This window comes from Canis lupus, chromosome 32, assembly GCF_003254725.2.
Source record: "Canis lupus dingo isolate Sandy chromosome 32, ASM325472v2, whole genome shotgun sequence".
Taxonomy (NCBI): domain Eukaryota; kingdom Metazoa; phylum Chordata; class Mammalia; order Carnivora; family Canidae; genus Canis; species Canis lupus.
Window position 1 is genome coordinate 20,121,283 of NC_064274.1, and position 27,739 is coordinate 20,149,021.

At 33.2% G+C, this 27,739-nt stretch overlaps 1 protein-coding gene across 36 annotated transcripts in view; it reads right to left on the reverse strand.

Moving 5' to 3' along the window:
• STPG2 (sperm tail PG-rich repeat containing 2) overlaps positions 1-27,739 on the reverse strand; it is a 533,064-nt gene that overhangs the window by 193,593 nt on the left and 311,732 nt on the right. For 4 of the 36 annotated variants that reach the window (XM_049104919.1, XM_049104917.1, XM_025423881.3 and 1 more), the window contains one exon: positions 2,182-2,226. The exons of 29 other annotated variants lie outside the window; for them this stretch is intronic. In XM_049104919.1, the coding sequence (XP_048960876.1) occupies positions 2,182-2,226 (45 nt within the window). Of the gene's footprint in view, positions 1-2,181; positions 2,227-9,921; positions 10,105-17,846; positions 17,880-22,073; positions 22,287-27,739 lie in introns of those variants that run through there. 3 more of the 36 variants (XM_025424014.3, XM_049104916.1, XM_049104915.1) reach the window with 3 other exon arrangements.

The window sequence follows — 27,739 nt, forward strand, 5'->3', positions numbered from 1 at the left end:
ATGTAAATAATGTAATCAGCACTTACAGTGTGCCAGGTAGCATACATACTTTTTTCATAACCCTTAACATATTCTATCAACTAGATCCTATTATCATCCCTATTTTAAAGGTGAATCTGTGGCTTAGTTCTCAAATTCTCTGGATATGAATGAAATAGGGAGTCGGTGGATTAAGCAGTGGAGCTCCTATACCTGTCTTACCAGAAAAGTGAACTCCTAATGACTTGACTGTGCCACCTATTAAGACCTCAACAATAACAAGATATACACAGTTTTCCCTTTAAGCCTTCCTCACCTCCAAGATCATCTTGCATTTAGCAAATAAACAGTAACTGTAATTAAAACTATAATAGAGATGTGGCTTTAATGAATTTTACCACATAAAATTCCAATTACTTTAAGAATTTGTAAAAATCTATGACTTATGATTTTGCTCAAACATATATTTGCATTACTCATTATTAGGATGTTGGCATCTGCATTTCAATTCAAACTGGTTATATGCTATTTGCCTCTGTACATGCAGTTACACAGTATTATAATTGTATTTCCTAGAGAAATATACAATCCAAAAGAAACCCTGAACAATGATGAAAGTAAAAAGGAAGTGACAATATCTAAAACATAATTATTCTTAACTGAAAATATAATTTTACATAATATGCAGAATGTTGAATTGAGCAATGGTTCTGACCTCTTCTGTGAATAGGTTCATTTTACATTTTATATAGAAACAAGAAAAGGAAATTTATTAAAATGTTTCAGGAAGCATTCTAGCCAGAGTAAAAATAGCATTTATGGGAGAAATTATATGCTATGTTAGGAATCAGTGAAGCTTGATTTTATATCCATTTTAGCTGCCCAGAATACAGTAAATTTTGTTTTCTTGAATGAAGTGAGTGATGTCACTAGTTTCTCTGGATATTCATAAATTGGCATTCTATGTTTAGTATTAAATCTTCAGTCTTTTTTTATGGAAAAAGATAACACATATCCCTTTCGTCTGATTCTAGTGAATTGGAACTGACTGTATAAGCAATTCAGCACTTTACAAAAGGCATAACTTTTTAAAAAATCAAGTCAGAAACCAGACCTTTACCAGATATCAACTTCATTTTAGCAAAGCAACCTATGTGTTGAAATGGCCTTTATATGAGAATTATTCAAAAGAGATTTGAGGCATGGTAGAGTTGCTCTAATATTACTTATTGAATGTATTTGTTCTGTTTATTTCCCTGTTGAATTTCTTTTGTGATATAACAATACAACCTCATAGAAATCTTCAGCACCTCTACCAATTTAGCATTTACAGACAGTGTTGGTTGCACTAATATAATCAACTTTCTAATTTGAACCAAGAAACTACTGAGTCAAGAACCACTTGAGTCAAATACTATTGCTCTAAATGAGCACTAATAATAAAAGGTTTGTTCAAACAATATTATAGACAATGTTCAGGATCAAATCTCCCATAATGTAGATATTTGTCTACTCTATGGACTTTTTTTCCTATAGATTAGCATTAATCTAATGCTAATGAAGAAAGTTTCTTCTACCACATTTCATGAATTATATGTCATAGTCTTTACCAGACATCCAAAAGAGGTGTAACTTCAAAAATATGTCATTTACAAAAGTATGTGGCCCAGAGAGTCAAAATTACAACCTCAAAAACTGAATGATTAATCTACCTCTATCATCACCAGGAATTGACAGATGGAAACCATCTTGAGCATCATTTATTCATGAAGAAATATATAAAAAAATTTTTTTTTAGATTTTCTGTTTTGATCTCTGAATTGAATAAGTTGAGAATTGGTACTATTTTTATACTATTTAATTATTAGTAGATGTTCTGATAATATTTAGAGATAGTCTTTTATACAAAGAATGCTTAGAATGATCTTCAGGATGCTCCCTTCTCATTGTTGAGATTTTATTTAAGTTTCTGTTACTTTACAGAAGTAAATAATAACAGGTGGCTCAGTGGTTTAGTGCCACCTTTAGCCCAGAGTGTGATCCAGGAGACCTAGGATTGAGTCCTACGTCAGGCTCCCTTCATGGAGTCTGCTTCTGCCTCTGCCTGTGTCTCTGCCACTCTCTCTCTCTCTCTCTCTCTCTCTCTCTCTCTCTCTGTCTCTCATGGATAAATAAATAAAATCTTCAAAAATTTTCTGTTACCTTTTCTTCCAAATTTAAAATTTCTAATGCAAACTTCCATAAAACCTAAAAAATAATTACAAAAATTAGGTCACAAAGACAACCAGGTTATGTTATGTTTCCAACTTCCTATAACTACCTAGAATATTGCTAAAACTGTCCAATACAGATACAATTTGTATAAGCACACAGAAAAATCCACAAATAATGTCTTATTCTCAATTTTTTTGACTCAAATACCTCTCTGTAACTTTCCCACTTTTAGTAGGGGAATGGTTTCTAATAGTAACACTAAAACGTACTGTATGTTCAGCACAATTCTAAGTACTTTAAGCATATTAACTAAGTGAACTAAGGTTGTAGAATTTAGTAACTCCATCAGTAAATCTTCACAACAAACATAGAGATGGCATTATCATTGCCTCCATCATCATTATCAACTGGGGAAACAGAGACACAGAAACTTTAATTTGCCTAAAGCCATACAGACTTACGTAGTGAAATATTCAGATTTGCATTCAGGAATCATAGTTTGAATCCTTGGTAATAATCATGACTCCATAATGTCTCTTAATTTTACAATAAGAAAAAAAAAAGCCATTCAACTGTAAAAGGAGGCAATGGACAGTGGCCACAGTAATGGGGACCATAACTAACTGAAGAAAACAAGATTCACTGAAAGGAGCAGCTGGTAAGTAGCTCCAGCCAATTCTTGCCATAAAGAAATGTGTTGGGTTGGGGTTTCATCTTACCCTATTTATAAGGGCTAATAACTTAGCCACTTACTATTTCAGGATGCTAGCAAAAGCGATGATATTTCAAGGTCAGAAATAAAGAACTTCGCTACTCAAGGCATAGCAAGTAGCACAATCATTAGTATATTTGTGTCAATTCTCCTTCCTGGTCACATTAGGATGGGTTATGGCCCAGATTTAACATGTGTGGTTTCTAAATGATGCATACAAAACATTATTTACACTAAAGGAAGCATTCAGTCACTAAACATCTTTATTTTATACTTCCATAATTGTATAGATTAAATGACATTTTCCAGAGAATTATGCCTCATAAATCAATAAATTTCAGACTTATTTGCAATTAACAACCTCAACAAACATGGTACATCCTTTTATAAAAGCACTTCATAGATAAGTATTCCATCACACGACTAGCATGACTGCAAGGATGTCTATTATCAACAAGCTTATAAGGAGATTTAACAAGAAGAAAAATCTTGTAATCTGAATTAACAGATGCAGGAAAAGGATTTACCAAATTTTAATATACATTCATGATTAAAACTAAGAATAAACAGGAAGTTCTTCAACTGGATAAAGAACATCTATTAAAAGAAACCTACAGTCAAAATCATACTTAATGGTGAGAAACTAGATGCTTTTTCCTAAGATCAGAAATAAGAGATGAATGTCCCCACTCATCACTCTTAGTCACTATTGTGCTAGAAATTCTAGCTAAAGCAATAATAAAAAGGAAAAGTAAGTAAAGGTATACTGATTCACTAGGAAGAAATAAAGTCGTTTTTGTTGGAATATAACATAATATAATTTTGGAATATAATATAATTCCTACTTAATATGTTGGAACATAATAGAATATAAATGTAGAAAATCCAAAAGAATCAACAAAAAAATCTTCTGAAAATAGTGATTATAGCAAAGTTGCAAGATAACAAAATTTGTATACAAAAGTCAATTGCTTTCCTTTCACAAAGAGCGAACAGTGGGAATTAAAAACACAATCTTATTTCTATAAGCACCCCAAAATATGAAATAGGTATAAATCTAACATATATAAGAATTAAAAACAAGGAAAACTACAAAATTCTGATGACAGAAATAAAAAATAATAGAAATAAATGGAGAAGTACTCCAAGTTAATGAAAAGAAAGCCCTAAGAAAAAAGAAAAATAAAGAAAAAAAAGAAAAGAAAGCCCTGATGTTATTAAAATATCAATTCTTCCAAATATAGATTCAATGCATTCTCAATCAAAATCTTAGAAAATTATTCTGTGGATATCGAAAAAGTGACAAAGTTTATATGGAAAGGCAAAAGACCAAGAATAGCCTACATAATACTAAAGAACAAAATTATAGGTCAAACACTACCTGACTTCAAGACTAACTATACTACTACAGTGATCAAGACAATATGATACTGGCAAAAGAACAAATAGATCAATGGACCAGTATATAGAGCGCCAAAATAGAAATATAGTCTACTGACTTTTGGCAGAAGAATGAAGGCAATCCAAATCATACTGAAACAGACATCAATATTCAAAATATATATTTATTTATTATATGTATACATATATATTTATTATATGTACATATACATTAGGAGAATGAAAAGACTAGCCACAGACTGGGATAAGATATTTGTAAGACACATGTCATATGTGTTTTACAATGTGTTTTACACATGTTAAATATAGGACTGTATCCAAAATATTCAAAGAAACCCAACAATTTTTAAAAATTGGCAAAATGGGCAAAAGAAAGGAAAAGATACTTCACCAAAGAGATACAGATGGAAAACAAGCATATAAAAACTCAAAATCATGTAGTTAGGAAATTTCAAATTCAAACAACAATGGGATACCACTACACACCTATTAGAATGGCTAAAATACAAAACACTGATAATACCAAATGCTGACGAAGAATGTGAAGCAACAGGAATTCATTCATTGCTAGTGGGAATGAAAAATAGTACAGCCACTTTAGAAGTTAATCTGGCAGTTTTTTACAAAGCTAAATATAATCTTGCCTTATGATCCAACAATTGTACTACCATTTACACAAATGAGTTGAATCTTAGGTCCACCCAAAATCTACACATAAATGTTTATAGCAACTTCATTCATACCTGTCAAGAAAAGCCAAAGACAATAATTGAGATATCCTTTAATAGGTGAACAGATACAATACAATAAAGTTGAAGTATTATTCAGTGATACAAAGAAATGAGGTATCAAGCTGTAAAAGGAAATGGAGGAATGTCACATGCATTTTTTTAAGTGAAAAGAGCCGGTCTGAAAAAATAAATAAATAAATTAATTAATTAAAAAAAAAGAAAAGAGTCGGTCTGAACACCTACACACTGTGTGACTGCAACAATATGACATTCAAAATGGCAAAACTGTGGAGACAATAAAAAGATCAATGAATGCCAGGGAATCACAGGAAGAGAGGGAGGGATGAATAGGTAGAGCACAGGAATTTTATAAAGCTGTAAAACTATTCTGCACAATATCATAATGGTAGGACAGGACATTACACATTTGTAAAAACCCACAACCATGTACAACACAGAACACTGATGTGAACTATGTTAAATAGTAAACTAGTTAAAAATAATGTATGCAAGCTAGTTAAATATGTAAATTAGTTAGGTAGGGGGATTTTGTACATAACTCCTCCACTTTTAATTTTGGTGTCAAATCAACTGGTGGGCAAAAATATTTTTATTTTTTGATAAATTTTAAATCATGATTTTAGGGGATCCCTGGGTGGCTCAGCGGTTTAGCGCCTGCCTTTGGCCCAGGGCACGATCCTGGAGACCCGGGATCGAATAGCACGTCGGGCTCCCGGTGCATGGAGCCTGCTTCTCCCTCTGCCTATGTCTCTGCCTCTCTCTCTCTCTCTCTCTGTGTGACTATCATAAATAAATAAAAATTTAAAAAAAAATCATGATTTTAAATCACTTTTTAGTTAACTAAGAATCTTTTTTCTCCATTAGATGAAACACATCAGAGTGGTAAATGCATTACACTTAATTTTATAAATTGATATTTACTTTTTCTCTAAAATTATTTGTGTGACTAATTTCCCAAATGGAAATTTCCATTTTCCCTCAAATTATATACTTGACATTTTAATATTCTTTCTAATTTAAGTCCAGATTAAGGAGAACAAATGAAACCATATATGCAAGTCTTAAGATCCTGGCCTTTTCCTTCTGTCTGCCTACATGGAATGGGAGAGGATTTGGGGATGAAATTGCTTCCAAAAAATATCAGTAATGACAAAGTCAGAATTAAAGAGGGATCTTTTGAATGACGGATGCTAACTAAACTTACTGTGGTAATGATTTCACAATATATATAAATCAAACCATCACACTGTACACCTTAAACTTATACACTGCACTGATATATGTCAATTACTTCTCAGTAAAACTGGAAAAGGGGGAATTTTTGAATATACCATAGCACGTGTCCATCACACACACACACACACGAAAGAATTTGGCATGTGTTCTGAAATTATTCTTTACTAAACCATGGTCTTTCTAATTATACACTTATATTTTTTAATCCTTCAATGTTAACACCTAGAGACTAATCTACTCACATATCCTTCACAATTCCTAGCTTATTTGTATACTTTAGATGTTCAATAAAAGAATAAAATTAGAGAGCATATTAAAGAATTAAGTGAGGTAATAATGTTTCAGTTACCCCTCAAGTCCCAAATTCTATGATCTAAAAGCAATGTACATAACCATGAGGTTTTTCAAGTTAGCAGTCTACTATTTCTGGGCTTAACATAATCTTTATTCAAGTATTAAGATATAATTTAAACAAATATTCACTTAAGATCCAAATGAAGAAAAATTTTAATTAATTTCTAAATGTTTAGCTAAATAATGGTAATTGAAAATCTGTCTGCTTATCTGCTACTTATACCAAGTTATTCAATAGATGATATAAAGTATAATTAGAATTATAAATAGTCATCAAAGACCTTAAATACAATTAAGTTCAATTTGGGCAAGTGCACATTAAGAAAATAAATGGAGAAGGAAGAGTTAAGATGGTGGAGCAGTAGGGATCTCTATCCTTGCCTTATCTGTTGAACAGAGCCAGATGAATATCAAATCATTCTGAAAACCCAAGAAATCAATCTGAGGACTGAGAGAACAAGCTGCACAGGTAGAGGGAGAAACAGCCAAATCATGGAAAGCAGGAGCTGCAGAGAGTTGATTTGGAGGAGAAAAGAACTGTGGGTGCTTCAGAGGGGAGGGAACCCTGATCACAGAGAGAGGAGGCAGAAAGAGAGAGAGAAAGAAAGAAAGTGAAAGCAGCACACAGGGGATTGCACAAGAGAAACTTTTTTCCAAAACTACTTACTAGGAAAAGAAGAGGGGCTGATTATTGCAAATTTTTATAAGAAGTGGAGCTTGAAGTCTAAAATTTTAGAAGTCTATACACCATCACTGGGGTTGTGTCTATTGGCCTTAGTGGTATTCCCATGTGGAAAGAAAACAGAGGCCTGGGAGCAGACAGCATGGTCTGAGGATCCCCTGGGTTACATGGGGAGAACTCTTCTTTGAGTACATTTGGGAGAAGTGGCACTGCCTTTTAGGGCATAAATGAGAAGGTGGGCAGCACTGAGTGACCCCATTACTTAGCATAGCAGCAGAGGCACCTGCTGAAGCTGCTAACCTGGAAGTCACCTTTAGGCTGCACTTAATCATAAACTCCCCCCATGATTGTTTGGCTGCTTTTCTGTGACAAACCAACGCCAGCCACAGTGCAATGAGACTCTACCCCAGAGGATTAGCATACCATACCCGGTCCTAAAATCTGGAGCTTTGAAACCCAGCTGTGTTCCTGAGATAAAACACAGAAGTACTATGCCTCCAGAAAGGCAGATGGTTCAGAAACAGAAATGGTGAAGACAGGGTTCTGACAGAAACGTGGGACACAAGAGGACTGTTTGCTCTTTAGGGAGGCTTCCTAGCAGTGGCAGGAGTGAACTCTCCTCGCCAGAGATGAGAGTGCAGGGTGATGCCATTCTCCCCTAGCCCACCAACATGGACAGATTTCAATGAGAAACACAGGGTCCCTAGTTGAGGCTCTTGCCACTTACACCAAGCCCCGCCCCACTGCACCATGCAGGTAGCTCTTTACAAGGGCAAGTCCACCTGAGAACCAGTGCAGCAGGCCCTTACCCCAGAACACCAGCACAAACCCCCTACAGGCACAGTCTAGTGAAAATAGAGTGCTGTGGGATGCCTAGGTGGCTCAGCAGTTGAGTGTCTGCCTTTGGCTCAGGGCATGATCCTGGGATCTGGGATCAAGTCCCACATCAGGCTCCTCAGAGGGAGTCTGCTTCTCCCTCTGCCCATGTCTCTGCCTCTCTGTGTCATGAATAAATAAATAAAATATTTTTTAAAAAAAGGAAAAGAAAAGAGAGTGCAGCAAAACTTCAGTTCTAGGACTGATAGGATCTAGTCTTTTCTATCAAGCAGATCAAAGCACATACATCTAGTTAAAACTCAACATGTATTAGACCAGGTCCAAATACTCCACACTGAAGGCGAGGAGAAATTCTGCAGAGGATTGATCTGAGGGAAAGAGCAGCCAAAACAGAACAGCACAGTGCATACAGCATACACCAAAAAACTTCCTGAAGTGCCAGGCCCCGGACAGTATATGACCTCTTCTTAATATGGGCATTATTTTCAAGAGCATGAAACATAACAGTTTTTCCTAACACATAGAGATTTAGGCAAAATGCCGAGATGGAGGAATTCATCCCAAAAGAAAGAACTAGAAGAGGTCATAGGTGGGGAATCTAATAAAAACAAATATAAGTAATATGTCTGCACCAGAATTTAAAACACCAATCATAAAGATAGTAGCTTGAAAAAAATACAGAAGGAACCAGAGAGATCCTTACTATAGAGTTAAAAGGCCTAAAAACAAGTCAGGCCAAAAAAAAAAAAAAAAAAAAGCTATAAAAACAAGAGATTCAAAACTGACTGGATGTATTGCAAACAAGGATGGATGAAGCAGAGGAATGAATCTGTGATATAAAAAGATAAAATTATAGAAAATAAGCTGAAAGGAAAAGGGAAAGAAAACTTTTGGAACATGAATGTAGACAGGGAACTCGGTGACTCCATAAAGCATAATAGCAGAAGAAGAGAGAGGAAAAGAGGCAGAAGGTTTATTTGAGCAAATTATAGTTGAAAACTTCCCTAATCTGGAGGAAGAAACAGACATCAAAATCCAAGAGGCACAGGAACTCCCAACAAAATCAACAAAGACAGCAAACATCAAGACAAATTGTCATCAAGTTCACAAAATACACATACAAGGAAAGAATCCAGAAAGCAGAAAGATAAAAAAGTCCTTAACCTACAAGGGAAGACAGATCAGGTTCCCAGCAGATCTGTCTACAAAAATTTGACAGGCCAAAAAATAGTGGCATGATATATTCAATGTGCTGAATGGAAAAAACATGCAGACAAGAATACTCTATTCAGCAAGGTGATCATTCAGAATAGAAGGATATATAAAGTAACCCAGACAAACAAAGACTAAAGAATAAAGAAGTTCATGACCACCAAACCAGCCCTGCAAGAAACCTTAAAGGGGACTCTTTGAGTGGGAAAGAAAGACCAAAGTCAACAAAGACTAGAAAGGACCAGAGAACATCACCAGAAATACCAACTTTATAGGTAACACAATGGCACTAAATTCATATCGATCAATAATCTCTCTGAATGTAAATGGACTAAACATTCCAATTAAAGACATATGGTATCAGAGATGATAAAAAAAAAAACAATAATACCTATCTATCTACTTGCCTTCAAGAGACTCAGTTTAGAACTAACGATACCTCCAGATTGAAAGTGAAAGGATGGAGAACCATCTATCATGTTAATGGATGTCAAACAAAAGTCAGAATGGCCATACTTATATAAGACAAACTAGATTTTATTTTTTTAAGATTTTATTTATTTATTCACACACAGAGACACACAGAGAGAGGAAGAGACACAGGCAGAGGGAGAAGCAGGCTGCTTGCAGGAAGCCTGATGTGGAACTCCATCCCAGGACCCCGGGATCACATGCCAAGGTGAAGGCAGATGCTCAACCACTGAGCCACCAGGTGTCCCGACAAACTAGATTTTAAATAAAAAAACATGACAAGAGTTGAATAAGGCATGTATCATTAAGGAATCCATCCATCAAGAAGATTGAGCAACTGTAAATATTTATGCCCCCAACTTGGGAGCACCCAAATATATAATTCAATTAATAACAAACTTAAAGAAACTCAATGATAATAATACAATCATAGTTGGGGACTTAATACTTACAGCAATGGACAGATCATCTAAGTAGAAGATCAATGGAGACAATGGCTTTGAAAAACACACTGGACCAGATGGACTTAACAGACACATTCAGGACATTTTATCATAAAGCAGCAGAATATACATCTTTTCAAGTGCACATGGAACATTCTCCAGAATAGATAACATAGTGGGTCACAAATCACCTCAACAAGCACAAAAGATTTTAAATCGTATCATGCATATTTTCAGACCACAGTACTTTGAAACTTGAAGTCGACCACAAGAAAAAATTTGGAAAGATCATGAATACATGGAGGTTTTAGAATACTCTACTAAAGAATAAATGGGCTAACCAGGAAATTAAAGAAGAAATTTTAAAAAATAGATGGAAGGAAATGAAAATGAAAGTAAGACAGTCTAGAACCTGTTGGTCCAGATTCAGCAAAGTTGGTCATAAGCAAGAAGTATACAGTATATAGGCCAACCTCAAGAAGCAAGAACTAGAAAAGGAACATCAAATAAGGCCTAAAGCCAGCAGAAGAAGAGAAATAATAAATATATAGAAACAAACAACAAAAAGCCAGTATACTAGATCAACGAAACTAAGAGTTGGTTCTTTGAAAGAATTAATAAAATGGATAAACTCCTAGCTAGACTTATCCAAAAAAAGAGGAATGACTCAAATAAATAAAATCACAAACAAGAGAGAAGAAATAATAACCAACATCACAGAAAAATAATTAGAAGAGAATATTATGAAAAACTATATTCCAAATAGGACAACCTAAAAGAAATGGACACATTTCTAGAAACATATAAACTACCAAAACAGAAACAGGAAGAAATAGAAATTTGAACAGATTCATAACCAGCAAAGAAATTGAATCACTGATCAAAAAACTCCCAACAAATAAAAAAGTCCAGGAGCAGATGGCTTCATAGGTAAATTCTACCAAACATTTAAAAAGGAGTTAATACCAATTCTTCTCAAACTATTCCAAAAAAATACAAAAGGAAGTAAAACTTCCAAATTCATTCTATGAAACCAGCATTGCCCTGATGCCAAAATGAGATAAAGATCTCACTAAAAAAGAGAACTACACTGATAATCACTGGATGCAAAAAATTTTCAACAAGATATTAGCAAACCAAATCCAACAGTACACTAAAAGAATTATCCATCAGCCCAGAATTATTCCTGGGCTGCAGGGGTAGTTCAATAACACAAATCAATCAACTTGATATACCACAGTAATAAAAGAAAAGATGGGAACCATATGATTCTTTCAATAGATGCTTTAAAAAGCATTTGACAAAATACAGCATCCATTCTTGATAAAAATCCTCAATGAAGTAGGGATAGAGGGGACATATCTCAACATCATAAAGGCCATATATGAAAGCTAATATCTTCAACGGGGAAAAACAGAAAGCTTTCCCTCTAAAGTCAGGAACAAGACAGGGATGCCAATTTTTACCACTGTTATTTAACATAATACTGGAATTCCTAACCTCAGCAATCAGACAACAAAAAGAAATAAAAGGCATCCAAATTGGCAAGAAAGAAGTCAAACATTCACTATTTGCAAACAACATAATACCCTAGATAGGAAATCTGAAAGACCTAACCAAAAAACTGCTAGAATACATGAATTCAGCAGTAGAATATAAAACAACGTACAGAAATCTGTTGCATTTCTATACATCAATAATGAAGCAGTAGAAAAAGAAACCAAGGAATCAGTCCCATTTACAATTACACCAAATACTATAAGATACCTAGGAATAAACCTAACCAAAGAGGTAAAAGATCTATATTCTAAAAACTATAGAACACTTATACGAAAGAAACTGAAGAAGACACAAAGAAGTGGAAAAACATTCCGTGCTCATGGATTGGAAGAACATTGTTAAAATGTCTATACTATCAATGCAATCTATGTATGTAATGCAATCCCTATCAAAATACCACGAGCCTTTTTCACAGACCTAGTACAAACAATCTTAAAATTTGTATGGAACCACAAAAGACCCCAAGTAGCAAATCATTTTGAAAAAGAAAAGCAAAGCTGGAGGCACCATGATTCCAGACATCAAACTATATCACAAACGTACAAGCAGGAAGACAGTATAGTACTAGCACAAAAACAGACACATAGATCAATGGAACAAAATAGAAAATCTAGAAATGGACCTACAACCATATGGTCAACAATCTTCAACAAAGCAGGATAGAATATTCAATGGGGAAAAAAGTCTCTTCCACAAATGGTGTTGGAAAAACTGGACAGTGACATGCAGAAGAATGAAGCTGGACCACTTTCTTACACCATACACAAAAATAAATTCAAAATGGATTAAAGACGGGAATCCATCAAAATCCTAGAGGAGAACAAAGGCAACAACCTCTTTGACCTCAGCACCACAGCAACTTCTTACTAGACAAGTCTCCAGAGGCAAGGGAGTCAAGCTAAAATTAACTATTGGGACTTCATCAAAATAAAAAGCTTCTGCATAGCAAAGGAAAGTCAACAAAACTAAAAGACAACTAAAGGAATGGTAAAAAAAAAAAAAATCTGCAAATGTGATATCTAATAAAGGGTTAGTATCTAATATCTATATAGAACTTATCAAATTCAACACTCCAAAATTAAATAATATAGTTAAGAAATGGAATGTAGACATGAACATACATTTCTCCAAAGAAGACATACAGATGGCTAACAGACACATGAAAAGATACTCAACATCACTCAGCATCAGAGAAATACAAATCAAAACTACAATTAGATACCATCTCACATCTGTCAGAATGGGTAAAATTAACACGGGAAACAACAGATGTTGGCGAGGATGTGTAGAAAGGGGAACCTTCTTACACTGTTGGTGGGAATGCAAACTGTTGCAGCTACTTTGGAAAACAGTGTGCAGTTGCCTCAAAAAGTTTAAAATAGGGATCCCTGGGTGGCGCAGCGGTTTGGCGCCTGCCTTTGGCCCAGGGCACGATCCTGGAGACCCGGGATCGAATCCCACGTCGGGCTCCCAGTGCATGGAGCCTGCTTCTCCCTCTGCCTGTGTCTCTGCCTCTCTCTCTCTCTCTCTCTGTGACTATCATAAATAAATTAAAAAAAAATTTTAAAAATAAAAAAGTTAAAAAATAGAACTACCCTATGAACCAACAATTGCACTACTAGGTATTTACCTAAGGGATACAAAAATACAGATTTGAAGGGGCACATGCACCCCGATGTTTGTAGCAGCATCATCAATAGCCAAACTATGGGAGAAGCCCAAGTGTCCATCAAATGATGAATGGATAAAGAAGATGTAGGATGGATATATTTAACAGAATATTACTCAGTCATCAAAAAGAACGAAATCTTACCATTTACAAAGTTGTGAATGGAGCTAGAGTGCATTATGCTAAGTGAAATAAGTCAGTCGGAGAAAGACAAATACCATATGATTTCACTCATATGTGAAATTTAAGAAACAAAACAGATATAAGTGGGAAGGAGGGAAAAAGAGAGAGGGAAGCAAACCATAAGAGACTTTTATAAAGATTTTATTTATTCATTTGAGAGAGAGAGAGAACATGAGCAGAGGTAGAGGCAAGGGCAGAAGGAGAAGTAGACTCCCTGCTGAGCAGGGAGCCTGACATGGGGCTAGATCCCAGGACTCTGGGGTTATGACCAGAGCTGAAGGCAGATGCTACACTGACTGAGCTACTCAGGTCCCCCAAAAGACTCTTTTAACTGTACAGAACAAATTGATGGTTAATAGAGGGAGGTGAGTGGGGGAAAGGCTAAATAGATGATGGGGATTAAGAAGTACACTTGTAAAAAATAATAATAATAAAAAAAAGAAGTGCACTTGTGATAAGCACCAGGAATTATATGTAATTGATGAATTATTAAATTCTCCTGAAATTAATAGTACACTATATGTTAACTAACTAGAATTTAAATAAAAACTTGAAAAAAGGGACTACTCTATGCACAAACGTACTTTTTCACTAAATTATTATTTAAAAGGCCATTTATAGATAAAATGAAGTAGTCAATTAATCAATCAGCAGATACTTTTGAGACTTTAAACTGTGTAAGTACAGGAGATAACTAAAATCATTGGGTAATAAAGCTTTGAAATACATTTAAAACAAAGAAATGCATAAATAGAAAAATGTTATATTTCTAAAATAAAATAATTCAGTGTTTCTTGAAAATGACAATGGTGCCAAGGTTTTTAATAAGACAAAATAAGATCTTATAGGCATCAGATTATCTAAAAAATATGTCCCTGATCTTTTGAAATTATTAAATATATGGACATGAAGATAATAATATTCTTGTAGATTAGTGAAAATAGTAAGGATTTAAATTCAGGATAAATTGGAACCACATTTACTAATATACAAATAATTATTAAGTATTTATTATACATCAGGAAATCTAATCTAAAATCTTTCACTTAGAACAGATATCAAAAATCAGATACATATGATTTCTAGATTTTGATAAAAAATCATCAATCTTATCAACTTACCTATTTTCTGCTATAGAAATAAAATATTATTTTAAGCTTGACTGTTTATTCAACCAGCACTAAAGACTATACTCACAAAAGGAACTAAATAAATAGTTTTCACATGCTATTGACTATGCTGTCTGATGTTGGTTTTACTTTTCTAGTTAACCTTTTGGTCACTACAAAGGAAATAATACAAGATTGAGAGCAAAGCATCTGATGATTTAAAATAAGTGACATGAAATTTTTATATTCATAAGAACCTACATCCCCATGTTCTTTCCCATCATCAAGAAACTTATACTTTGACCAAATATAAAGCAGTATGTGGCTCACATAGAAAAAGATGCTATTTAAAACTATAATTTATATATGGAAAAGTACACACAGGAGATTTACTTCTTTCTACCTCCCTCTCCTTCAAGTGTAAATGTTTATTTATTATTACAAGGGGAAAATGTTGCAATAATTGATTTTATATACAAAAAAATGAGCAATTTTCAAACAGAAAAGTAAATAGTTTATATGAATAGTAAACAGTGCATTTGCTAGATAAGTTAGGAATACAATGTTTCCTTTTTAGAACAAAAAAAAAGAAAATCTAATAATACAAGGCACAATAACAGACATTAAATTATAGCATATTTAATTATAGAAATATATGGAACAGGGCAGCCCGGGTGGCTCAGCAGTTTAGCGTTGCCTTCAGCCCAGGGCGTGATCCTGGAGACCCGGGATCGAGTCCCACATCGGGCTCCCTGCATGGAGCCTGCTTCTCCCTCTGCCTGTGTCTCTGCCTCTCTTTCTCTCTGTGTCTCTTATGAATAAATAAATAAAATCTTAAAAAAAAAAAACACAATGAATTAAACCAAGATTGTCAACTTCAATACCTTAAAATTTTATACGGAGATAAAACTCCAATACTATGTATGCCTTCTCTCCTCATAATTTTATTTTGCATAAAATAATATCCAGAAGAAATTTTAAATTTTTCTGTTGTTTTACAATTGGAAATATCTTATCTAAAATCCTCACTAGCATTTCAGGATTTTAGAGGGCTTAAACTAAATTTACACTTCAAAGATATTTAAATAAATAAAGCAGTTCCTGAAGCAATAGTACTCAACAGCACTTTTTAAATATAGCTTCCAATAATAAAAAATACAAAAATAGCATTTTACTTTTACAAGGTGAATGCTATAATCACCTTTTTTTCTAGTAAATTAGAGTAATTGATTTTTTTATATTTTACTGACAACAGCTTTTCAGGATGAAATATATTTCAGATTCATGATAATTAAGTTTGAGCTAACATCTAAGATTAAACCATAAATAAATTAATGTTTCCCAGGACACAAAATGGGCTATCTTACAAGACTTTAAGACCATTGATATAGGAAATAGTCAAGAGGTGGGCCTATTCTAGTCCTCAAAGCAAAACTATGAATCTACTTAGGCAAGTCAGAACTATCTAAGATGCACCAAGAATAGTCAATAGATGGTCCTATTTATATAAAAATCAAAGACCATTCTTGATTCCTGATGTGTAATTAATATACAAATTGATATGATTGGTCTGTTCCAAAGTTTTTAATCAATGTGAGGAATTCAATTATTTAACATTCTCTCCATAAAGTATCTGGTGACCAGAGAGCTCACCCTGAAGGAAGAGATTTTTAGGGTATCCTAGTTTGTTTAAGCGATACTGCTAAACATAGGTGACATTCATTTATACATGTGGCTATTAATTTATGATTCTTTTAATATTTCTTTCTTCTCACTTCTTCTAGAACTAAGAAAAAAAAGGTGCTAAGAAAGAAAAAGAAACATCAAAGAAAATAACGTAACTTGGGACTTAAAAAACTGTGAATAAGAGATATATATTTAGGTAGCCATACTGTCTGTTCATCAGTAGTAGAGCTATTGAACATAAGCATAAACAGGTCAATAAAGTTGCCTTAGGAATGACTAGGTCAACATCAATGACAGAATGAGAAGATAAAACATTACTGCACCAAGTGCCAATATCCAGTCAGACTGTAATTAGTGCAGCAAGGCCAAGGGAAGGAATACACTGAGCCTTGAGGGGCATTATCCTTGGAACTGGTGGTATCAGGAGAAAAAGAGGGCCAGAGGGTGTATTTTTTGGCATTTGTTAGTAAATTATTTTTTTGACTGTCAAAGAGAACATTCTTTCTTGAAGAAAAAAATAAATAAAACAATGATTTTATTGTTGAGAATTCAAAGCAAAGTCTACTTTCCTTACTAATTTACTGATTCTCCTCTAACAATGATTCTAATCCACAACTAAACCTCAGCTTACAAACAAGTTGCTATGGCCTGGCAAACTAAAGTTTATATTTTAGGAAAAGATGAAAATAAAAATATGACTTATTATGATAACCAGAGATAACAATTTGATAACTATTTACAAAATACCCTTTCTTTGGTTACAAACATAGATAAGTATAAAGAAGTTAAAGTTGAAATACTACCTTGAATAATAATACAATTTCTACATTTCAATCAGAACAACAGAGTAGAAAAATATACAACTTTCATTTGTCTTCAAAGCTCAAACTCAGATTATGTCCCAGGCAAAGGTATTTTTTGGAAAAAAAAAATAGTGATGGTTTAGATAATTTTTAGCATATTGAGACATATCAAAAAATGAATATATTTCAATGCAACTCATTAAAATAACACTATTTCAAGTTAAAAGTAAGTTAAATGAATATGAAATTGGTTTCTTTCCACTCTAATTTTTATAGTTACTATTTCTTTTAAAGGGTTTATGGACTCCAAGAGAATGATTCATAATATATAATCACCAAGACAATCTTTCTAGGCTGAAACCAGTCCTTAAAGTCCAACAATTTATCCTTATTCCAATACAATAACTAGTAACATGATTAACCTGGAATCCTCTCAGGATATCATAGAGCAGACCATACCTCTGACAGGCATCTTAAGGCCTAATATAATACACTGAAAATAGATTTTCCAGGAAAGACCTTAACAAGTCTCCCCAAACTTACTAACTTAGGAAGTTCCAAGGAATATCAAGTGCTCTGTAAGCAAAAATGAAAGGAGAAAATTAAACTAAGGATGAAGTCCACAGAGAGTCAGAGAACTTTTACAGGGAATGACAAATGACAGTAGCTTTTAAGCATTCATTTTGGGATTTCAAGTAAGGTGCCATGACCTTTAGAATTGAAGTGCAAAACTGATTTCTAAAAGCAAAAATTTAAATCACATTTACAAAGGTTATAAAATACTGTCCCACAAACTTTGAAACTGAAATACAAAAGGGGGTTTTTAAACGTAGAAGTTTAAAATAAATATAATATATAACTACAACCAAACATTTCTTACAAAGATAATATGAGCACTTGGAAATAAACTCAGGAACTAGTCTTCATCCAAAAACTATATAATTTAAATCAACCCTTGTCATCATCCTTTATTAGAAATTTACCCAGAAAAAATAAAGAATATTTTAAAATTAAAAACATTAATATATAATAGTATACTTCTACTCAGAATCTTTAGTATCTACCTATAGTTGAGAAAACAAAAACTCTGAATATTGTTTAATATCTTTGTCATCTAATATTGTCTACATGTCTAATGCCATGCCATTCATTTTATATTATAGCAGTTCTTAATAAAATCTTGCCAGTGATATTTTATTCTCTAGTGTCTCTGGGAGTATGAAGATGTTGTTCCTTTGGCCTAGAATATGTTTCCTCATCTTGTCCAAGCAGAAAATTCCCATTTTTCTCATATTTCATATAAAATGTCTTCTGAAGATTGCCTGACTCCATTTGGATGACTTACAGATTTCTTACTCCAAATTTTGGTACCTTTCACTTACCCATTATAAAAATTATGTTTTTGTAACTAAAATCGTTATATTTTTTTTCTTTAACAGAGTGCTACATACTTGAGAGCAAAGTTGTTGTTTTTTTTGTTTTTTCTTTTTTTTTTTTTTATTTTTGGATTGTCAGAGCCTACATCAGACTAGGTTCATATTTATAAACTAAAAATAAATGAGTGTAGCCAAATGAATAGTAACAATAACTACAATTTATGGATCCACCTGTTTGTTAAGCACTGCAAAAAGAAAAAAATAAAAACGAAATACTTTTTTGGCACATTTTTTGTACTGTATTTGTAGTAGATTTTATCTTTTTGTCTGAGTTATTAAATAATCGAAGTGAGATTTAGAACAAGTTTTCTCTTAATGCAATGAACCTATCTTTTCTCTACAACTGTGACTTTAAATTTTCCTTTTCATTTTAGTTAGTGGAATTGTTTCTCTAACGTAATTTTATACAAATGTGTAATATATGAAGCATAGAAAATAGTCACTCCAGTTAAAGCAGATAGTGGAAATCTAGATACTTACTTGGAATCATTTTATCTGTTGTAAGTGGCCCTTTGGAACCAATATAGACACTCTTACACTCTAGAAAATTTGTTTTCAATACTTCTGATCTTATACTACCTATTCCATTTGGTTACTGTCAAGAATATATATAGGAAATCTTCTATATAAAAAAATAATCTGGACCATGGCATCTAAAAACAATTCTTCTCAACTCTCTTCTATAATATCTACAAAGTCCCACAAAAACTTAAGAAATTTCTCATAATGATAAAGCTTTATTTATCAGAATCTAAGACAAAAATATACTAATATCAAGCTGAATGAGCTCATCTGAGACTAACAATTGACATCTAACATATTTTGTCAAGTAATAATGAATAAAACCCAATGACTTGGAGATATTTTATCTCTCCTCAAATTTCATATCTTCTAGTTGAGTTTGCAATTATGAGACTCAAATGGTAAATTTCTGAATCTCCCTTCCAATGTACTTGTACTGCTTTTGAGAAATCCAGAGAACTTTTCTTCTTTATTATATTAGTATATCAAAACAGAACAAAACACTACAACAAAACAAAAGAAAAAAATGTCCTAAAATATAAAAAGTCTAGGAGCTAGTTAGTGAAAACAAAGGCAAACACAGCTAGCTGTCAGAGCCTCTCCTTCCAGCTCAGTGTAGAGAAAACAGGTTAAAAACTTCAGATCCCAATTTATCACTGAGAAGAAAAAGAGTTAGATAGAACATCTAATGATTCAACTTCTCTGGGGGCTGCCTGAGGAACTTGCATCAGTCTCATTTATCACTGAGCATTGATGGGATCCAGCATACTGTAGATGTTTGTAGGCTGCTAAGTAGAGAAGAAGCAGGTTGAATTAGCACAAAGGTTGAGAGGTCTTCAGAGTCTCTGGTTGAACTTATTGGTAAGGGTCTTCTCCTGTATGAGGCCAGTCATAAAGATTGGGGGATGTGGCTGCTTTATTAAATGCACAGATACCAAAATATTTTGAGAATCAAGAAAATGACAGAGAAACATGTTCCAAGAAAAGGAACAAGATAAATCTCCAGAGATTAACCCCAATGAAATGGAGATATATGATTTAGCTATCAGACTATTCAAAATAACCAACATAAGGATGCTCATCAAGGTCAGAATAATGCATGAACAAAGTGAGAATTTCAACAAAGAGAAACTATTAAAAAGTATCAAACAGAAATCATATAGCTAAAGGTACAAGTGAACTGAAAAATGCATTAGAGGGTTTAAATTTCACACTAAATCAAGCAGAGGATAGGAATATAAACTCAAACACAGGTCACTGGCAATTATTCAATCAGAAGAAAAAGAAGAAAAAGGAAAAAGAATGAAGAAAGCTTAAGGGCCTCATGAAACATCTGCAAACGAATTAATATAGACATTATAAAAGTTCCACAAGGAGAGGACACAGAGAAAGAATCAGACAATATTTCAAAGAAACAGTGGCTAAAAATGACCCAGATCTGGGGAAAGAAATGGAAATCAGATTAAGGAAGCCCAAAAGATTCCCCCGAAAAATGGATCCAAAACATCTGCAAGATACATTGTAATCAAACTATCAGAAGTCCAACACAAAGAGAGAATTGTGAAAGTAGTAAAAGAAAAGTGACTTGTCACACATACAAGTGAACCCTCTAAAATTGTCAATAGATTTTTCAGCAAAAACCCTGGAGGCCAGAAGGGAGTGGGATGATAAATTTAAAATGCTGGGAGAAAAAATTACTGGTATTTTAGTGGGGGTAAAATGGTGATGTATGAGAACACAGCTTCTCACAAAGAGCAATGATTGGATAGCCATCTACGAACAAAACAACTCTGGGAGATATCTTCCTAAGTCCACTTAGGAAATTTTAACAACACATTATAACCAAAAAAACAGACTAATAGCACAAGAAGAGAAAGAAGACAACTCAATTTTGCCTGTTTTTCTCATCCTCCAAGTGGCGTTTTTCAATGCCAAGAAGGAAATTCCCAGCATGAAAGAGTTTCACTCACCAACAAAGTAAGAGCAGAGTGAGTAACGAGCTTCACCAGTCTCGCAGAGTACTGTAGGAATATCCTACTTTGGTTTCACCCTACCCAGACCTCTAAGACTAAGACATCTAGAGCTGGCTAGAAACCAGAAAGAAAAGCAGAGGCTATTATTAGCATACACGCATCATAAGCAATTGCAGTTCACAGAGATCTACTCTGCAGACAAACTCAGCAGATTTCACCACTGACAAAGTTAAGGCCAGCATAGCTGCTGCAGATCCCCAATAGATTTCACCAGCTTTCCCCTCACAGGTATTTGAATTCACTGATACCAGTCATGTGAGTCCCTTCCCACTCTTTTCACTCCTGCCAGAGTCTGGGACCACACTGGCAGTCATCCAAGGTATTTGTGGCTGAACAGGTATAAGATACCAGCCACTTGAGTCCCTCTTTGCCCCTGCTAGACCCTAGAAGACATGACCATGGCTAGCTCTTGCTTCTGCAGCTATATAAGTAAGTACAAGATGCCAGCCTAGACAACAGGGAACTATAAAACAGCTATGAAATAATTAATAAAGTGGCATTAGTAGGTTCTTGCCTATCAATAATTATAGTGTAAATAAACAGATTAATTTTCCAATGTAAAGACATACAGTGGCTAGATGGGTTTAAAAAATACACAGCTATATGGGTATTATAGGCTTAATGGTACACTTAGGTTGAAAGTGAAGGGACAGAAAAAGATATTCTATGCAAGTAGAAAATAAACAAGTAGGGTAGCTATATTTATAAAAATAAGTTTAAAAATATATAAAAACAGACTTTAAGCAAAAATTGTAAAAACAGACAAAGAAAGTCATTATATAATCACAAAGTGATCAATTCATCAAGAGGATATAACAATCCAGGACCCCTGGGTGGCTCAACGGTTGAGCATCTGCCTTTGGTTCAGGGCCTTGTCCCGGATTCCCAGGATCCAGTCCCACATCGGCCTCCTTGCATGGAATGGAGCCTGCTTCTCCTCCCTCTGCCTGTGTCTCTGACGTTCTGTGTCTCTCATGAATAAATAAATAAATCTTTAAAAAAAAAGAGGATATAACAATTGTAAATATATATACACTCAACATCAGAGTACCTAAATTTATTAAGCAAACACTAATAGATTTGAAGGGAGAAACAGAAAACACAGTAAGAGTAGAGGACTTCAATTATCACTTTCAAAAATGGATAGATTATCCAGATAGAAAATCAATAAGGAAGCATTTGACTTGAACTACACCTTAGACCAGAAGAACCTAAAGAATATCTACAGGATATTCTATGCAATAGCAAAAGAAGTGCACAAGAAACAGTTTCCAAAATAGATCATGTTAGGTCACAAAACAAGCCTTAGCAAATATAAGGGGATTTAAATACAACAAATATATTTATTCAACCCTAATAGTATAAAGTTAGAAGTTAATAAAAAGAAAAAACTGAAAAAAATCACAAATATGTAGAAATTAAACAACACACTCTTGAACAACCAATGGATCAAAGAAGAAATCAAATGAGAAATCAAAAAATATTTTGAAACAAATGAAAATGGAAACACAACGTACCAAAATTTATGAAATGTAGTAGAAGTAGCTCTGAAAGGAAAGTTTAAGCATTAAATGCCTACATTAAAAAAACAAAAACAAAAAGATCACATATAAAAAACTAATTTTACATCTTATGGAATTATAAAAAGAATGAATTAAGTTCAAGTTAGCAGAGGGAAGGAAACAACAAAGATCACATCAGAAATACCTGAAATACAGACCAGAAAAACAATGCAAAAGATAAATGAAACAAAAAGTCTGTTTTCTTTAAAAAAAAGAAAGAAAGAAAATTGACAAACCTTTAGCTAAAGAAAAAAGAGAAGACAAAATCACAAATCAAAGAGGAGACATTACAACTGATACCACAGAAACACAAGGGATCATAAGAAAAGATTATGAACAATTATATACTAAGAAATTGAATACCTAGAAGAAATGTATAAATTCCTAAAACATACAACCTGCCAACCCTAAATTAGGAAAAATAGGAAATCTGAATTGACCTACAACTAGAAAGAAGATTGAATCAATAATCAAAACTCTCCCAACAAAGAAAAGCCTAAGATCAGATTGATTTACTGGTAAATTCTTAGGTTTTAAAGAATCAATGCCAAACTTTCCAAACTCTTCTGAAAATCTGACAAATGATAACACTCTCAAAATCATTTTACAAGGCCAACATTATTACCCTGATAGCAAAGCTAGATAAGGACACTACAAGAAGAGAAAACCATAGGCCATTAATATCTGATGATGCAAATTTCTAAACAAAATATTAGCACACAGAATTCAACAGCACCTTAAAAGAATCTTATATCATGATCAAGTGATATTTATCTCTGGGATGCTAGGATAGTTCAACATCTGCAAATCAATAAAGTGATGTATCACATTAACAGAATAAAAGATAAAAATCATATGATCATCTAAGTACATACAAAAAAAAACATATTTAACAAAATCCAGCATCCTTTCATGATAAAAATCCCTCAATAAACTGGATATAGAATGAACATACCTTAATATAATAAAGACCATATATGACACGTTCACAGCTAATATCATATTCAGTAGTAAAAAGTTGAAAATTTTTTTTGTTAAAATCAAGCACAAGAGTGCTCACTCTACCCATACCTATTTAATATGCCACTAGAAGTCCTATTAAGAGCAGTTAGGCAAGGAAAAGAAATAAATGTCATCCAGATTAGAAAGGAAGAAGTGAAATTATCTGTTGCATTGACATAATCTTATACAGAAAAAAATCCTAAAGATCCCACAAATAGTTAGAAATAACAGATTAATTCAGTAAAATTACAGGATGCAAAATGAGCATACAAAATCAGTTAATTACTATATACTAACAACAAACTATCCAAAACAATTTTTCAAATGGTCCCATTTATAAGAGTATAAAACATAATAAAATACTTGGGATAACATAACCAAGGAGATAAAGATCTGTACACTGAAAATAAGACAGGATGCAATTTTAGATGGTTGAAAAAAAATGAAGAAGACAGAATTAATAGGAAAATATCCCATGTTCATGAATTGGAAAACTTAATGTTAAAATGTTCATACTACCTATATTGATCTATTGATTCAATGCAATCCCTATCAAAATCTCAAAGGCATTTTTCACTGAAATAAAAAAAAAAGGTCCTAAAATTTAGATGGAATCAGAGAAGACCCCAAGTAAGCAAAAAAAATCCTGAGAAAGAACAACAAAGCTAGAGGCATCACATTCTCTAATTTCAAAATATATTACAAAGCTATAGTAATCAAAACAGTATGGTACTAGCACAAAAACAGATATATATACAACGGCAACAGAATTGAGAGTCCAGAAATTGACTTTTGCATGTACTAATCCTTGATAAGGACACCAAGAATACACAATAGTGAAAGGATAGTGTCTTCCAATAAACAATTTTAGGTAAACTGGATAGCTACCTGCAAAAGAATGAAATTGCAGCCTTAACTTACACACTCACAAAAAAATTGAATTAAAGACTTAAATCTAACACCTAAAACCATGAAACTCCTAAAATATAGGGAAGAAGCTCCTTGACAGTCTTTGCCATGATTCTTTTGGATATGATACCAAGTGTAAATAAAATAAACAAGCAGAACTGCATCAAACTGAAGAGCTTCTGTACAGTAAAAGAAATAATTTTTAAAAATGAAAAGGCAACCCATGGGAAAAAAATATTGTGTAAACTATTTATCTGATAAGGGGATAATATAAAACATATGTAAGGAAATCATACAATAGAAGAACAAAAAACCTAAAAAATGGGCAGAGGACTTGAATAGACATTATTCCAAAGAAGATATACAAATGGTCAACAGGTATATGAAAAGACACTCAACATCACTCATCATCAGGGAAATACAAACCAAAACCTCAATGAGATACCACCTCATATCTGTTAGAATGGTTAATATCAAAAAGACAAGAGGTACATGAAAGGGAAGTATTGTACACTGCTGGTGGGGGTGGAAATTGATACAGCCACTATGGAAAACAGTTTGGAAATTCCTTAAAAATTAAAAATAGAACTACCACATCCAGAAATTCCACTTCTGGATATATATCTGAAGGAAATAAATTATTATCTTGAAGAAATATCTGCACTAGTCAAGACATAGGACAACCTAAGTATCCATCAGTGGATGAATGGATAAAGAAGTTGCAGTGTGGGTGCATAATGATGGAATATTATTCTACCATTAAAAAAAAAAAAGGAAATCCTGCCATGTGTGACAAAATGGATGGACCTTGAAGGCATTATACTAAATGAAATAGGTCAGACAGAGAAAGATAAATACTGTATGTTCTCGTATGTAAGAGTTAAACAGGTAGAGTAAAATGATGGTTGCCAGGGGCTAGGGAAGAGAAAAAATAGAAAGAAATTGGGTAAAAGGTATAAACTTTCTATTAGAAAATGAATAAGTTCTGGGTATCTTCTATACTGCATGGTGGTATAGTTAACAATACTGTATTATTACTTGAAGGTTGCTAAGAGAATAGGTCTTAACTGTTATCATCACACACACAAAAAATGGTAACTATGCAAGGTGATGGCACCATTTATTACCACCTAATTGTGATAATAATTTACAATGCATACATATATCAATTATATCTCAATAAAGTAGAAAAAATATATTCAAAAAATACTTGTTACATTTCAATCAATTTCAGTAGAATTTGCTTTTTAAAAGAGAAGTGTATTTAATTTTTTCTGTATATTTAAATGAGGATTTTAAAATTATATTCACTGAAGTTTCTTCTATATAGTTTTGAAAATATTCTAGTTTTAAAAATATAATAACTGTCAATTTTAAATTCCAGAAAACAATATAGTGCCTCATGTAAACCTTTAAAAGTTGGCATTTAGTGAGAAGACTTACTCAACAAGAGAATATGGATCAGTTGATAAAACCTGCTGCTATTTTATTTATTTATTTATTTATTTATTTACTTATTTACTTACTTATTTATTGCTGCTGCTATTTTAAAAGGATATATATATATATATATATATATATATATTCTTCTCACTGAGAACTAAATTAGTAAGCAAATCTTTATTCATAGGTAAAGATTTGTGATTCAATCCTGGGGATAAAATCCTAGCATTATCCATTTTGTTGATCTATACAATAAGAATTTATTAATATGCTACCAAATGCCAGATTCTATGATTGAAGCCCTAATAATATAAAAATAAATAAGTCTTGCTCTCATGGAGCTCAGAATTTACTATTGAGAGTTCTTGATTGAAGCCATAAGTGAACTTTTGTAAGTTAAGCAACCATGTAAAATTGCATACACAGGTTTTTGTTATGAGCATACATGCAAAATTTTCCCAAGAGCCCCTAGCTTTCATTATATCTTCAAAAGGATCAGTGATAGTGAAGCAATAAATATCAACTAAAAGGAGAAAAGAGATAAATAGATTAGCTTGTAATTGAAAAATAGTGAATAATGTTCCCTTGACAACTCTGACCACCCCCTACACACACCAAAAAAGAAAGAAAAAGGAAAACACTAATTCTGCCTGGGAAATTCAAAAGATTATTCACACAAGAATAAAAATGGCAGGCAGACATTGCAAATGTGGTTGTTTAACTTAAGAGAGCTATTGTTATAGATATTATTTTAAGTACCACCCACATTGGATCCAGTGTGAATATGGGACACTATAATCAATGATGGCACAAGTCCTATACATTTAAATACTTTCTAAATAGAATGTAATATTGCAGTCTTAAAACAATGTTCTAAATTTCCAGAATCATCTTTATCTGTTATTTATATATTTAAGGCAAATATGTTCTCAAGAGTTTTCAACTTAAACTTATTAAAATCAGTAGAGAAAAAAGTATTAAATTAAAAAATAAGAGTGAGTTATAATAAAGGGACCTAGTAATAATTTATTGGCCTAGAAATTAAAAATAACTTTTTCTTATAAGAAGGAAATTTTTTTTTAAAGATTTTATTTATTTATTCATAGAGACACAGCTAGAGAGAGAGACAGAGACACAGGCAGAGGGAGAAGCAGGCTCCATGCAGGGAGCCCGATGTGGGACTCGATCCCGGGGTCTCCAGGATCACACCCTGGGCTGCAGGCGGCGCTAAACCGCTGCGCCACTGGGGCTGCCCAGAAGGAAAATTTTTAAAGAAAATTGTTCAAAAATTACCAATTATTAAAGAAAACAAATGGTGTGTTGGGAAGAAAAAAATATTATACACTCAGTTCTCAATAGTAAAGTTACCTTCCAGTACGGCATATGTATAGGAAAGTTACCTGAAAGGTAACTTATGATATATTAATTTGAAATTTCAGGCAATACCTGAATAAATATCATTATCAAACCCATAAATGTTTTCCTTTGACATAGAAAATAATTTGCTATAAAATGACTGTGAGAAAGTA